The sequence below is a fragment of the Bombina bombina genome, chromosome 11 (genome assembly GCF_027579735.1).
Source record: "Bombina bombina isolate aBomBom1 chromosome 11, aBomBom1.pri, whole genome shotgun sequence".
Taxonomy (NCBI): domain Eukaryota; kingdom Metazoa; phylum Chordata; class Amphibia; order Anura; family Bombinatoridae; genus Bombina; species Bombina bombina.
The window spans coordinates 167684814-167699826 of NC_069509.1; the positions used below are offsets into that span (position 1 = coordinate 167684814).

A 15013-nucleotide genomic window follows, 5' to 3' on the forward strand; every position below is an offset into this window, starting at 1 on the left:
AGCATCTCTGCATGTTCAGCTATAAGTCTGTTACTGCTATCAGTAAGTTCTTATTAAGGAACAGAAGCATCTCTGCATGTTCAGCTATAAGTCTGTTACTGCTATCAGTAAGTTCTTATTAAGGAACAGAAGCATCTCTGCATGTTCAGCTCTAAGTCTGTTACTGCTATCAGTAAGTTCTTATTAAGGAACAGAAGCATCTCTGCATGTTCAGCTATAAGTCTGTTACTGCTATCAGTAAGTTCTTATTAAGGAACAGAAGCATCTCTGCATGTTCAGCTATAAGTCTGTTACTGCTATCAGTAAGTTCTTATTAAAGAACATAAGCATCTCTGCATGTTCAGCTATAAGTCTGTTACTGCTATCAGTAAGTTCTTATTAAGGAACAGAGCATCTCTGCATATTCAGCTATAAGTCTTTGTCTGCTATCAGTAAGTTCTTATTAAGGAACAGAAGCATCTCTGCATGTTCAGCTATAAGTCTGTTACTGCTATCAGTAAGTTCTTATTAAGGAACAGAAGCATCTCTGCATGTTCAGCTATAAGTCTGTTACTGCGATCAGTAAGTTCTTATTAAGGAACAGAAGCATCTTTGCATGTTCAGCTGTAAGTCTGTTTCTGCTATCAGTAAGTTCTTATTAAGGAACAGAAGCATCTTTGCATGTTCAGCTGTAAGTCTGTTTCTGCTATCAGTAAGGACGTTTGACGCTAAGCTGAACAGTCTTTCACTTTTCACACTACTGCATGGGGCAGAAAGATATTTTTGGGCCATTAAATCTCAGTTTATTAACTGCCCAGTACTTCAGGGGTTTGTCTGAATGAGGTACAGTGGTCTCTCCCAGGTAGGCTTCCAGCTGTAAAGTAGCAGCTTTTGGAGCACTGCTCTGACGTACATTAATACAAATAACAGCAATTTGTATTGGCAGAACAGAAGTAAACAATTTTTAGTTACGTCTCCACTCCAGCTTAAAATGAAATGGGAACATGCAGTTTGAAAAACGCCACAAGATGGTGTATGGGTAGGGGTTGGAGGTATCTGTTTAAGTATCGGTGCATTTGCATTAGTACAAGTACTCATGCAAATACTTGGTATCAGCACCGATACAGATCCTAGTATCGGTACAACTCTACTTTATTCCATTGTGTACATATACTCGCTTCTTTATCTTATATCTGTCCATAAACCAAAGACCAATACTTGGTGAGAACAATGGAAAATTTACATTTTATTACCTTATCTCTGCTAAATCAACTATTTCAAATGCCAATATAATGGTAATGGAAATACTTGTAAACAATTTAATACACTCCAGCAGGTAAAGTGGATCATTGGGAACAAATTAAAATGGAGATTTTTTTTTTTTTAGTAAACTGCCCTTTAACTGCAATGGATGGCAAGACATTAACATATTGACTGAGTGTGGAAAGTTTCTCAATACATTTATACTTTGCTGCTAATTTGTTTCCCGTGGCCAAACTCCCTGCTGCCACTTGGCTTATTTGGAGGAGACAATTTTGGTTTGTTACTGGAACAGACAAAACTCTCCACTGTCATAATGTTAGCAATACTAACAGAGACTAAAAAAACGTTACAATATTTAAACAACTAATATATCTGCAAATAATATCATCTGCCTATTATCAGGCTAACACCCACTTTGAATACACCATTTATTTAGCGCTAAAAACATAATTTATGCTTACCTGATAAATTCCTTTCTTCTGTTGTGTGATCAGTCCACGGGTCATCATTACTTCTGGGATATAACTCCTCCCCAACAGGAAATGCAAGAGGATTCACCCAGCAGAGCTGCATATAGCTCCTCCCCTCTACGTCACTCCCAGTCATTCGACCAAGAATCAACGAGAAAGGAGAACCAAGGGTGAAGTGGTGACTGGAGTATAATTTAAAAGATATTTACCTGCCTTAAAACAGGGCGGGCTGTGGACTGATCACACAACAGAAGAAAGGAATTTATCAGGTAAGCATAAATTATGTTTTCTTCTGTTATGTGTGATCAGTCCACGGGTCATCATTACTTCTGGGATACCAATACCAAAGCAAAAGTACACGGATGACGGGAGGGATAGGCAGGCTCATTATACAGAAGGAACCACTGCCTGAAGAACCTTTCTCCCAAAAATAGCCTCCGAAGAAGCAAAAGTGTCAAATTTGTAAAATTTGGAAAAAGTATGAAGCGAAGACCAAGTTGCAGCCTTGCAAATCTGTTCAACAGAGGCCTCATTCTTAAAGGCCCAAGTGGAAGCCACAGCTCTAGTAGAATGAGCTGTAATTCTTTCAGGAGGCTGCTGTCCAGCAGTCTCATAGGCTAAACGAATTATGCTACGAAGCCAGAAGGAGAGAGAGGTAGCCGAAGCCTTATGACCTCTCCTCTGACCAGAGTACACGACAAACAGGGAAGACGTTTGTCGAAAATCCTTAGTTGCCTGCAAGTAGAACTTGAGGGCACGAACTACATCCAGATTGTGTAGAAGACGTTCCTTCTTTGAAGAAGGATTTGGACACAAGGATGGAACAACAATCTCTTGATTGATATTCCTGTTAGTGACTACCTTAGGTAAGAACCCAGGTTTAGTACGCAGAACTACCTTGTCTGAGTGAAAAATCAGATAAGGAGAATCACAATGTAAGGCTGATAACTCAGAGACTCTTCGAGCCGAGGAAATAGCCATTAAAAACAGAACTTTCCAAGATAACAATTTTATATCAATGGAATGAAGGGGTTCAAACGGAACACCCTGTAAAACGTTAAGAACTAAGTTTAAACTCCATGGCGGAGCAACAGTTTTAAACACAGGCTTGATCCTAGCTAAAGCCTGACAAAAGGCCTGGACGTCTGGATTTTCTGACAGACGCCTGTGTAACAAGATGGACAGAGCTGAGATCTGTCCCTTTAATGAGCTAGCCGATAAACCCTTTTCTAAACCTTCTTGTAGAAAGGACAATATCCTAGGAATCCTAACCTTACTCCAGGAGTAACCTTTGGATTCGCACCAGTATAGGTATTTACGCCATATCTTATGGTAAATCCTTCTGGTAACAGGCTTCCTAGCCTGTATCAGGGTATCAATAACCGACTCAGAAAAACCACGTTTTGATAAAATCAAGCGTTCAATTTCCAAGCAGTCAGCTTCAGAGAAGTTAGATTTTGATGTTTGAATGGACCCTGTATCAGAAGGTCCTGTCTTAGAGGTAGAGACCAAGGCGGACAGGATGACATGTCCACTAGATCTGCATACCAAGTCCTGCGTGGCCATGCAGGCGCTATTAGAATCACTGATGCTCTCTCCTGTTTGATTTTGGCAATCAAACGAGGAAGCAGCGGGAAGGGTGGAAACACATAAGCCATCCCGAAGTTCCAAGGTGCTGTTAAAGCATCTATCAGAACCGCTCCCGGATCCCTGGATCTGGACCCGTAGCGAGGAAGTTTGGCGTTCTGGCGAGACGCCATGAGATCTATCTCTGGTTTGCCCCAACGTCAAAGTATTTGGGCAAAGACCTCCGGATGAAGTTCCCACTCCCCCGGATGAAAAGTCTGGCGACTCAAGAAATCCGCCTCCCAGTTCTCCACTCCCGGGATGTGGATTGCTGACAGGTGGCAAGAGTGAGACTCTGCCCAGCGAATTATCTTTGATACTTCCATCATTGCTAGGGAGCTTCTTGTCCCTCCTTGATGGTTGATGTAAGCTACAGTCGTGATGTTGTCCGACTGAAACCTGATGAACCCCCGAGTTTTTAACTGGGGCCAAGCCAGAAGGGCATGGAGAACTGCTCTTAATTCCAGAATGTTTATTGGTAGGAGACTTTCCTCCTGATTCCATTGTCCCTGAGCCTTCAGAGAATTCCAGACAGCGCCCCAACCTAGTAGGCTGGCGTCTGTTGTTACAATTGTCCAGTCCGGCCTGCTGAATGGCATCCCCCTGGACAGATGTGGCCGAGAAAGCCACCATAGAAGAGAGTTTCTGGTCTCTTGATCCAGATTCAGAGTAGGGGACAAGTCTGAGTAATCCCCATTCCACTGACTCAGCATGCACAATTGCAGCGGTCTGAGATGTAGACGTGCAAAGGGTACTATGTCCATTGCTGCTACCATTAAGCCGATCACCTCCATGCATTGAGCTACTGACGGGAGTTGAATGGAATGAAGGACACGGCATGCATTTAGAAGCTTTGTTAATCTGTCTTCTGTCAGATAAATCTTCATTTCTACAGAATCTATAAGAGTCCCCAAGAATGGAACTCTTGTGAGAGGAAAAAGAGAACTCTTCTTTTCGTTCACTTTCCATCCATGCGACCTTAGAAATGCCAGAACTAACTCTGTATGAGACTTGGCAGTTTGAAAGCTTGAAGCTTGTATCAGAATGTCGTCTAGGTACGGAGCTACCGAAATTCCTCGCGGTCTTAGTACCGCCAGAAGGGCACCCAGAACCTTTGTGAAGATTCTTGGAGCCGTAGCCAATCCGAATGGAAGAGCTACAAACTGGTAATGCCTGTCTAAGAAGGCAAACCTTAGATACCGGTAATGATCTTTGTGAATCGGTATGTGAAGGTAAGCATCCTTTAAATCCACTGTGGTCATGTACTGACCCTTTTGGATCATGGGTAAGATTGTCCGAATAGTTTCCATTTTGAACGATGGAACTCTTAGGAATTTGTTTAGGATCTTTAAATCCAAGATTGGCCTGAAAGTTCCCTCTTTTTTGGGAACCACAAACAGGTTTGAGTAAAACTCTTGTCCTTGTTCCGACCGCGGAACCGGATGGATCACTCCCATTAATAACAGATCTTGTACACAGCGTAGAAACGCTTCTTTCTTTATCTGGTTTGTTGACAACCTTGACAGATGAAATCTCCCTCTTGGGGGAGAGAATTTGAAGTCTAGAAGGTATCCCTGAGATATGATTCTAGCGCCCAGGGATCCTGAACATCTCTTGCCCAAGCCTGGGCGAAGAGAGAGAGTCTGCCCCCCACTAGATCCGGTCCCGGATCGGGGGCCCTCGGTTCATGCTGTCTTTGGGGCAGCAGCAGGTTTCCTGGCCTGCTTGCCCTTGTTCCAGGACTGGTTAGGTTTCCAGCCTTGTCTGTAACGAGCAACAGCTCCTTCCTGTTTTGGTGCAGTGGAAGTTGATGCTGCTCCTGCTTTGAAATTCCGAAAGGGACGAAAATTAGACTGTCTAGCCTTAGCTTTGGCTTTGTCTTGAGGCAGAGCGTGGCCCTTACCTCCTGTAATGTCAGCGATAATTTCTTTCAAACCGGGCCCAAATAAAGTTTGCCCCTTGAAAGGTATATTAAGTAATTTGGACTTAGAAGTTACATCAGCTGACCAGGATTTTAGCCACAGCGCCCTACGTGCCTGAATGGCGAATCCTGAGTTCTTAGCCGTAAGTTTGGTTAAATGTACTACGGCCTCCGAAATGAATGAATTAGCTAGTTTAAGGACTCTAAGCCTGTCCGTAATGTCGTCCAGGGTAGCTGAACTAAGGTTCTCTTCCAGAGACTCAATCCAAAATGCTGCCGCAGCCGTAATCGGCGCGATGCATGCAAGGGGTTGCAATATAAAACCTTGTTGAACAAACATTTTCTTAAGGTAACCCTCTAATTTTTTATCCATTGGATCTGAAAAAGCACAGCTATCCTCCACCGGGATAGTGGTACGCTTAGCTAAAGTAGAAACTGCTCCCTCCACCTTAGGGACCGTTTGCCATAAGTCCCGTGTGGTGGCGTCTATTGGAAACATCTTTCTAAATATTGGAGGGGGTGAGAACGGCACACCGGGTCTATCCCACTCCTTAGTAACAATTTCAGTTAGTCTCTTAGGTATAGGAAAAACGTCAGTACTCGCCGGTACCGCAAAGTATTTATCCAACCTACACAATTTCTCTGGTATTGCAACAGTGTTACAATCATTAAGAGCCGCTAAAACCTCCCCTAGTAATACACGGAGGTTCTCCAATTTAAATTTAAAATTTGAAATATCTGAATCCAATCTGTTTGGATCAGAACCATCACCCACAGAATGAAGCTCTCCGTCCTCATGCTCTGCAAGCTGTGACGCAGTATCAGACATGGCCCTAGTATTATCAGCGCACTCTGTTCTCACCCCAGAGTGATCACGCTTGCCTCTTAGTTCTGGTAATTTAGCCAAAACTTCAGTCATAACAGTAGCCATATCTTGTAATGTTATCTGTAATGGCCGCCCAGATGTACTAGGCGCCATAATATCACGCACCTCCCGGGCGGGAGATGCAGGTACTGACACGTGAGGCGAGTTAGTCGGCATAACTCTCCCCTCGCTGTTTGGTGAAATTTGTTCAATTTGTACAGATTGGCTTTTATTTAAAGTAGCATCAATACAGTTAGTACATAAATTTATATTGGGCTCCACCTTGGCATTGGAACAAATGACACAGATATCTTCCTCTGAATCAGACATGTTTAACACACTAGCAATAAACTTGCAACTTGGTTACAATCTTATTTAACAAAAACGTACTGTGCCTCAAAGAAGCACTAAACGATTAAATGACAGTTGAAATAATGAACTGAAAGACAGTTATAGCATCAATCCTTAAAAACAACACAACTTTTAGCAAAGGTTTGTTCCCATTAGTAAAGTAACAATAATTAAATTTGAAACATAAAAATTACAGAGCAACGTTTTTAATAACAGTCAATATATAAGTCTCACAGCTCTGCTGAGAGAATCTACCTCCCTCCAAAGAAGTTTGAAGACCCCTGAGTTCTGTTAGAGATGAACCGGATCATGCAGGAAATACAAGAGTAACTGACTGGAAATTTTTGATGCGTAGCAAAGAGCGCCAAAAACGGCCCCTCCCCCTCACACACAGCAGTGAGAGAGAAACGAAACTGTCACAATTAAAACAAGCAACTGCCAAGTGGAAAAATAATGCCCAAATATTTATTCACTCAGTACCTCAGAAAATGCAAACGATTCTACATTCCAGCAAAAACGTTTAACATAATAAATACCTATTAAAAGGTTTAATGTACTTTTAACAGAGTAATTCCGGTGAAATACCATCCCCAGAATACTGAAGTGTAGAGTATACATACATGTCATTATAACGGTATGGCAGGATTTTCTCATCAATTCCATTCAGAAAATAAAAACTGCTACATACCTCAATGCAGATTCATCTGCCCGCTGTCCCCTGATCTGAAGCTTTTACCTCCCTCAGATGGCCGAGAAACAGCAATATGATCTTAACTACTCCGGTTAAAATCATAGTAAAAACTCTGGTAGATTCTTCTTCAAACTCTGCCAGAGAGGCAATAACACGCTCCGGTGCTATTGTAAAATAACAAACTTTTGATTGAAGTTATAAAAACTAAGTATAATCACCATAGTCCTCTCACACATCCTATCTAGTCTTTGGGTGCAAGAGAATGACTGGGAGTGACGTAGAGGGGAGGAGCTATATGCAGCTCTGCTGGGTGAATCCTCTTGCATTTCCTGTTGGGGAGGAGTTATATCCCAGAAGTAATGACGACCCGTGGACTGATCACACATAACAGAAGAAAAGGGACTTGTAACTTGCTTAAAAAAAAAAAAAAAACATCACATTTGTTTGTGTGGAGCACTATGTGTCAGTTTTTGCAAGAATGCTCTTGAGCACTAAATGGCAGCATTGTTAAAAAGTCTTGCAAAAGTGTTGCCATATAGTGATCCAGACACGTGCACGCTTCTGAATCTACATACCTGCTTTTAAACAAAGGAAACCAAGAGACGGAATTAACTAAAAAGTTTGTTTTTTTCTTTAAATTGTACCACATAACCAGAGATAAATAAAAAAGGCAAGTCTTATAATTGGTATAAACACACTTTGTCTAGTAACCGCAAAGTGTTGGGCGCCATAGAACCCAGATGTTGTAGATTCACCAGGCCCCTTCTTAAATTAAAGGGACGTTGTACACTAGACTTTTCTTTGCACAAATGTTTTGTAGATGATCCATTTATATACAGCCCATCTGAGAGTGTTTTTGTAACAATCTATAGTTGTGCTTATATTTAATAACATTGTGCTGATTTTCAGACTCCTAACCAAGCCCCAAAGTATCAGATGTAGACCCAGCACTGTAGCAAGAAACGCGCTGCCACCACCCTTTAACAATCTATCATGTTACCACTTTAACTGATTGAGGTCTTTGGAAATGAAAGGTACAAACCTACCTAGTAAACTTGCACATGGTAGCAGCCTGGAATTTCCAAGCCAAAACTAGCACTCTAAATTCTGTAGGATCCACACAGAGATCATTGCAAAACCGTTCCATGCCTTCTTCCAAGATGGCATCTTCTCTCTCGTCCTTATACCTCTTAAATAACTCCTCTATTCGCTGTACAGAAGACATTTCTGCCCCCGCACCAAGTTCCTTTTTATTAGTGTCACTCAGCGATGCTGGAGGCTGACTTGGTTCTGTTGCAGAGTCCGTTTTCTTTGTTCCGTTGACCAGAATGTCACCCGAGGCCTTCCCGCTGATGGATCGGAGAGATGTGTATTCTTCTCTGTGGCTAGAGCTTCTCTTATGTTGCTTATTAGATTCCCTGTCACCATTTTTACTGCCTAGTGTGGATGAAGGATTCTTACACTTAGTCACACACTGTCCCATGTTGAGTTTTCCCTGTTTTAGAGCAGTCCCCTTTGTATCAGACACCGTTTTAAGCGATGTTCGATACACGTCAACATGCCATCCAGGGAAACCGTCTAACCTAAAGAAAGGAAATAATGTAATTAATATAACTGTGCGACACAAATATGCACACTTTGTTTATATAGAATACACAGGAGAAACAATTGTACAGATTATCATTAAAACAAAGGGATAGATATAGATTTGTTTTCCAGATTTCGGCATAAATGCAATTTTGATTACAATCAGCTTAAAGGGACATGAAACACAAAATTTTAAACAATTTTCCAATTTACTTCTATTATCAAATTTACTTTATTAGTTATTTGTTGGAAAGCATGAATGTGAGTTTAGGAGTGCGCATGCGTCTGCAGCAGTTTTGCAGCGATGTTATACATTAGCAGGAGAACGAGATGGCAGCACTATTTCCTGTCATGTAGTGCTTCGGGCATGTGCATGCTACCTACCTAGGTATCTCTTCAACAAAGAATAAACATGAGAACAAAGAAAATTTAATAGAAGTAAAAAATAGGAAACTTTTTTACAATTGTATTCTCTATCTGAATAAAAGAAAATGTTTGGGTTTTATGTCCCTTTAATTTATGTATAAAATAAAAAAACATTCCTTATCTGCATATTGGAAAGTGCCCCTTTTTCTGCCTTATGAGTGGGACCAATTAAGCAAGCTATTTTATTTAAAGAGATACAAAACTTTGTGCGACTACATGAAGACCTTTAGTCCACCCCTTTATTTCCCACATGTGCTTAATTTACCGTAGTCTTCAGCCACCAAGCACCAAAGTGCACTTAAAGAAATGTTTCTTAAAGATACGCATTACAGCCAATCAGAATCCATAAAGCTTGCACCCACAGCATTATTTGGAGATGGGCTGCAGTGAATACAATGTATGAGAAATTGCTAATTTATGCTTCTTTTTGCAAAAAAATAGCTGGATTTGCTCTTTGAAACCACAGCACTTCAAATAGGCTAAGCTTTCAGTGTGACCAGATCTGGTTATCACTCAAATGCTTCCCTTTTTTATCTCTGTACAATGCTTAGAAAGAACAAATGAACATTTTAGAGCTTTTTCTCTTCCACCTCCCACTGTGAGTGTAATTTTTTTTCTGCTGGCTGTGTTTACATAGTTACTCAATAGCCTATACCTAGGTATAGAAACTTTCAGTATTGGAAGGGCTGCTACAGGCTAAATCAGCTATTTCAAATGCCAATATAAAGGGTAAGGAGCTATTTTGTAAACAATTTAATACACACCAGCAGGTAAAATAGATCATTGGGAACAAATTAAAGGAAAGTTTTTGGGTAAACTGTCCCTTTAAGTGACTAGACTAGCTAAATAATAAATAGGGAGTCAGATTTGCTCATGCTGAGAACTGGCAGAAATATATATATCCGTGTTAGTCCAGATATTTAGATATCAAAATAACAAGAGTATTACATTGAGCAATGATACTTTTTTATTGGACTAACTATACATTTATAAGTTGACAAGTTTTCGGAAGAGTTCCTTCCTTTATCAACTCTGAAGCAATACTGCTCTTCTGAAAACTTGTTAACTTATAAATGTATAGTTAGTCCAATAAAAAAAAAGTATCATTGCTCAATGCAATACTCGTTATTTTGATCTCTCTCATATATATATATATATATATATATATATATATATATATATATATATATATATATATATATATATATATATATATATATATATATATATATATATATATATATATATATATATATATATACACACACACTATATAAATAGATCATCTACAAAACATTCATGAAAAGAAAAATCTAGTGTATAATGTCCCTTTAACATACTTGTTTTTTACCAAGGGAGCAATTTTATTTTGAGTGCCACAGGTTCACCACTCCTGGACTAGCTACTCCACCTATAAACACATAAAGGGATCTACTGTATATCCGTAGGTCAACAGTACACAATGTTGCTGCTTTACTTGGCCTTGTTGAAATATACTGTGCTTCCTAATAAAAGGAAATTCCTAGAATTCTTAATGTCACAGGTTACAAAGACGCACATTCATGGAAAGAAATTGGCATCGACCAGAACGGCAAGGTTTTAAAACAGACGTCTTTCAAAGAAAAATATTAAAAAGGTTTTATATTTTATTCTTCAGTACTGTAAAAAGATTTTGTTTCAAATGATAATTTACACATGAAACACATTTTTAAATGGACACTCAAGTTGAAATTAAACTTTCATGATTCAGATAGAGCAGTAATTTTAAACAAATTTCTAATTTACTTCCATTAACAAAATGTGCAGGTTTTTTATATTTATACTTTTTGAGTCACCAGCTACTACTGAGCATGTGCAATAATTCAAAGAATATACGTATATGCATTTGTAATTGGCTGATGGCTGTCAAATGATACATGGGGTAATTGAAATTGACATAACATTAAATTTGTCAGAAAAAAAATAAAAATCTACTACTCATTTGATACTAGTGTTTTTATCATGTATTTGCCGATTAGGCAAATCTGTATTTACTGGTATTTAAGAAAAAAAATGTATCAGCTACCGTTTTTCAACTAGTTGCCATTTTAGCTTGGAGGGGAAAACAAAACCAAAACAAAACAAAACACAACACACCACAACACGACCAAAAAACAAATCATTCATGTTCATATTGCTTCAAGAACACCAACATCAAGTCATTTTATCAAAGTATTCTACAATTACAAAAAGGCTAAATTGTTTGTTTAAAGGGCCATAATACCCAAATGTTTAAACACTTGAAAGTGATGCAGCATAGCTGTAAAAAGCTGATTAGAAAATATCTCCTGAACATCTCTATGTAAAAAAGAAAGATATTTTACCTCAAAAGTTCCTCAGTAGCCACCTCCCATTGTAAAGGATTTCTAATCAGCATTTTAGTGTGTCTGTCCTGGGACATCTGAAGGGATGAGCATTGTGCACTCTCATATTATTTCACTAATCAGGTAAAGGAAGCTTACAATGAAATCTCATGAGAGTTAAGTCAAATCTCATGAGATCACAGTAAGAGTTCATGACCTCAGCACTGCTGATGCTGATTGGCTGCTGTTCATTTCTTCATTTTTTTTAATTTTTTTACCTGCAGCTGGGAGCAGCTGAGTATAACTTTTTACACAGAACTTACTCTGCTGAGCTGAGGAGATTGTGAGGTAAAATATCTTCCTTTTTTACATAGAGATGCTCAGGTGATATTTTCCTGTCAGCTTTTTACAGTTATACTGCATCAGTTTCAAGTGATTTAGCATATGAGTATTATGTCCCTTTAATCAATTTTTTAAAACTAATTTTTCTAATGAATGTACTGGGAACGTTAAACATATTAGCAGGCCCCTGTTTCAAGTACTATATAGTCTTATAAGTGTCTTCAGCTGACTGTATCCTATTAGCATATGAAGACGTCTGGTTCACGACAAAGCCTTAAGCTGAAATCTCATTATTTCTAAAACGCAATCGATTTCTGCCATGTGTGTAACTGTGTTTTTGTCTGAGTCAGTATAAATATGCTACAGCAAAAATACAGTGGATATAAAAAGTCTACACACCCCTGTTAAAATGTCAGGTTTCTGTGATGTAAAAAAATGAGACAAAGATAAATAATTTCAGAACTTTTTCCACCTTTAATGTGACCTATAAACTGTACAGCTCAATTGAAAAACAAACTGAAATCTTTTAGGTAGAAGGAAGAAAAAATATAAAAATAAGATATGGTTGCATAAGTGTGAACACCCTTAAACTAATACTTTGTTGAAGCACCTTTTGATTTTATTACAGCACTCAGTCTTTTTGGGTATGAGTTTTTCAGCATGGCACATTTTGACTTGGCAAGATTTGCCCACTCTTCTTTGCAAAAACACTCTAAATCTGTCAGATTGTGAGGGCATCTCTTGTGCACAGCCCTCTTCAGATCACCCCACAGATTTTCAATCGGATTCAGGTCTGGGCTCTGGCTGGGCCATCCCAAAACTTTAATCTTCTTCTGGTGAAGCCATTCCTTTGTTGATTTGGATGTATGCTTTGGGTCGTTGTCATGCTGAAAGATAAAGTTCCTCTTAATGTTCAGCTTTCTAGCAGAAGCCTGATGGTTTTGTGCCAATATTATCTGGTATTTGGAACTGTTCATAATTCCCTCTACCTTGACTAAGGCCCCAGTTCTAGCTGAAGAAAAACAGCCCCAAAGCATGATGCCGACACCACCATGCTTTACTGTGGGTATGGTGTTCTTTTGGTGATGTGCAGTGTTGTTTTTGCGCCAAACATATTTTGGAATTATGGCCAAAAAGTTCAACCTTGGTTTCATCAGACCAGAACACCTTTTCCCACATGCTTTTGGGAGACTTCAGATGCGTTTTTGCAAAATGTAACCTAGCTTGGATGTTTTTCTTCGTAAGAAAAGGCTTTAGTCTTGCCACTCTACCCCATAGCCCAGACATATGAAGAATACGTGAGATTGTTGTCACATGTACCAAAAAATGGGTTTAGTAGCCCTTTAAAGCAAAAGTTACATTTTATGCCTAAACATTAAAAGGACACTGAACCAAAAAAAATATTTTGCGATTCAGATAGAGCATGCAATTTTAAGCAACTTTCTAATTTACTCCTATTATCAATTTTTCTTTGTTCTCTTGCTATCTTTATTTGAAAAAGAAGGCATCTAAGCTTTTTTTGGTTTAGAACTCTAGACAGCACTGTTTTTATTGGTGGATGAATTTATCCACCAATCAGCAAGAACAACCCAGGTTGTTCACTAAAAATAGGCCGGCATCTAAACTTACATTCTTGTATTTCAGATAAAGATACCAAGAGAATAAAGAAAATTTGATAATAGGAGTAAATTAGAAAGTTGCTTAAAATGTCATGCTTTATCTGAATCACGAAAGAAAACAAATTGGGTTCAGTGTCCCTTTAATGCCATCCATTAATCTTATAAACACTAATGCAGTCGCTAACATACCGTTTTTACACATCCTCCACCCACCCGCGCTCATTTCCTGCTTTTTCTCTTTCACACGCAAGAGCGGTCCCACCCGCTCTTATGTGTTAATCCGTGCGCGTTCCTGTGAAGCCTCCTTTATCGCTCATGCGTTAAAATATGATCTCTGCGCATGCGTTAAATTCTCACGATCGCTATGTTCCGATGCCGGAACGTCAATCAGAAATTTTTGCTAATGAAGTGAATGCGCAATTCATGAACACGCTTCTATAGAGGCAGAATTCCATGGAGACACGCATGCGTATTTTCTATTGTGGGCGTATAGGGAGTCTGTTTGGATGCCAGTGGGGGACCAATGAGAACAATCAAGATATTCGTCATTTCAAAATTAAAAAAAAAAAAAAGTATATCCAGGGGGAGTGACGCCGAGATAACATAGCGGTTTGAAAGGTACATTTATAAGTTTAATAGAAAAGATGAAAAAAAATCATGAATTAAAGTCAAACTTTGTGCTTTGCGATGCGGTATAGGGGTGCATGATAGTTTCCACACAAAAGGAAACAAATGCCCCCCAAAAATGTGCAGAATCTGAAGATTTGCTTTTGGGAATTTGTTTTATAAAAGAATATAAAACTATGGCCTTGAAAAGCATCAATAGGCTTTTTTTCAGAGTCAGGTTTAGTCTAGTGAATATTTAACAATGAATGCACCCTCCCCAGTTAGTATGTAAATAACGGACAATGGCTATATTTTCCTAGTTATTTATTTTCAGATGATTTTAGTTCTAACTATACAATATGTATTCTCATGCCTCTTAAAGGGACAGTCTATACCGTTAGTCATCTTTAAAGTCTTACTTTAGATTAAGCTGTACCCCTTTCTAGATCATGCAGCAGTAAGAGTAAAACAGTTATTTTAAAATTAATATGGTTTCTGGTAACTTTGAAATGGCTGCCAAGTTCTGCCCACTGATGACGACATCATGATCTGGCTGCATTAAAGGGATAGGAAAGTCAAAATTAAACTTGCTTGATTCAGATAGAGCAGGTCATTTTAAGACACCTTTAAATTCACTTCTATTTTCAAATGTGCTTCGTTCTCTTAGTATCCCTTGTGAAAAAATGAATACGCACATATCCTACACTAGTGGGTCCTGCTGCTAATTGGTGCCTGCACACATTTGTCTCCTGTGATTGGCTAACTAGATGTGTTCACCTTCCTGTCAGTAGTGCAATGCTGTCCCTTCAGCAATGGTTAACAAGAGAATGAAGACAATTTGATAATAGAATTAAACTGGAAATTTGTTTAAAATTGTATGTTCTATCTGAATCATAAAATAACATTTTGGGGTTTACTATCCCTT

General features: G+C 38.9%; 1 protein-coding gene across 1 annotated transcript in view; it reads right to left on the minus strand.

The window, feature by feature from the left end:
- The window catches only part of DCUN1D3 (defective in cullin neddylation 1 domain containing 3), a 54396-nt gene that overhangs the window by 16047 nt on the left and 23336 nt on the right, over positions 1–15013 (minus strand). The window contains exon 2 of the mRNA XM_053694563.1: positions 8213–8749. Coding sequence (XP_053550538.1) covers positions 8213–8749 — 537 coding nt within the window. The remainder of the gene's footprint in view (positions 1–8212; positions 8750–15013) is intronic.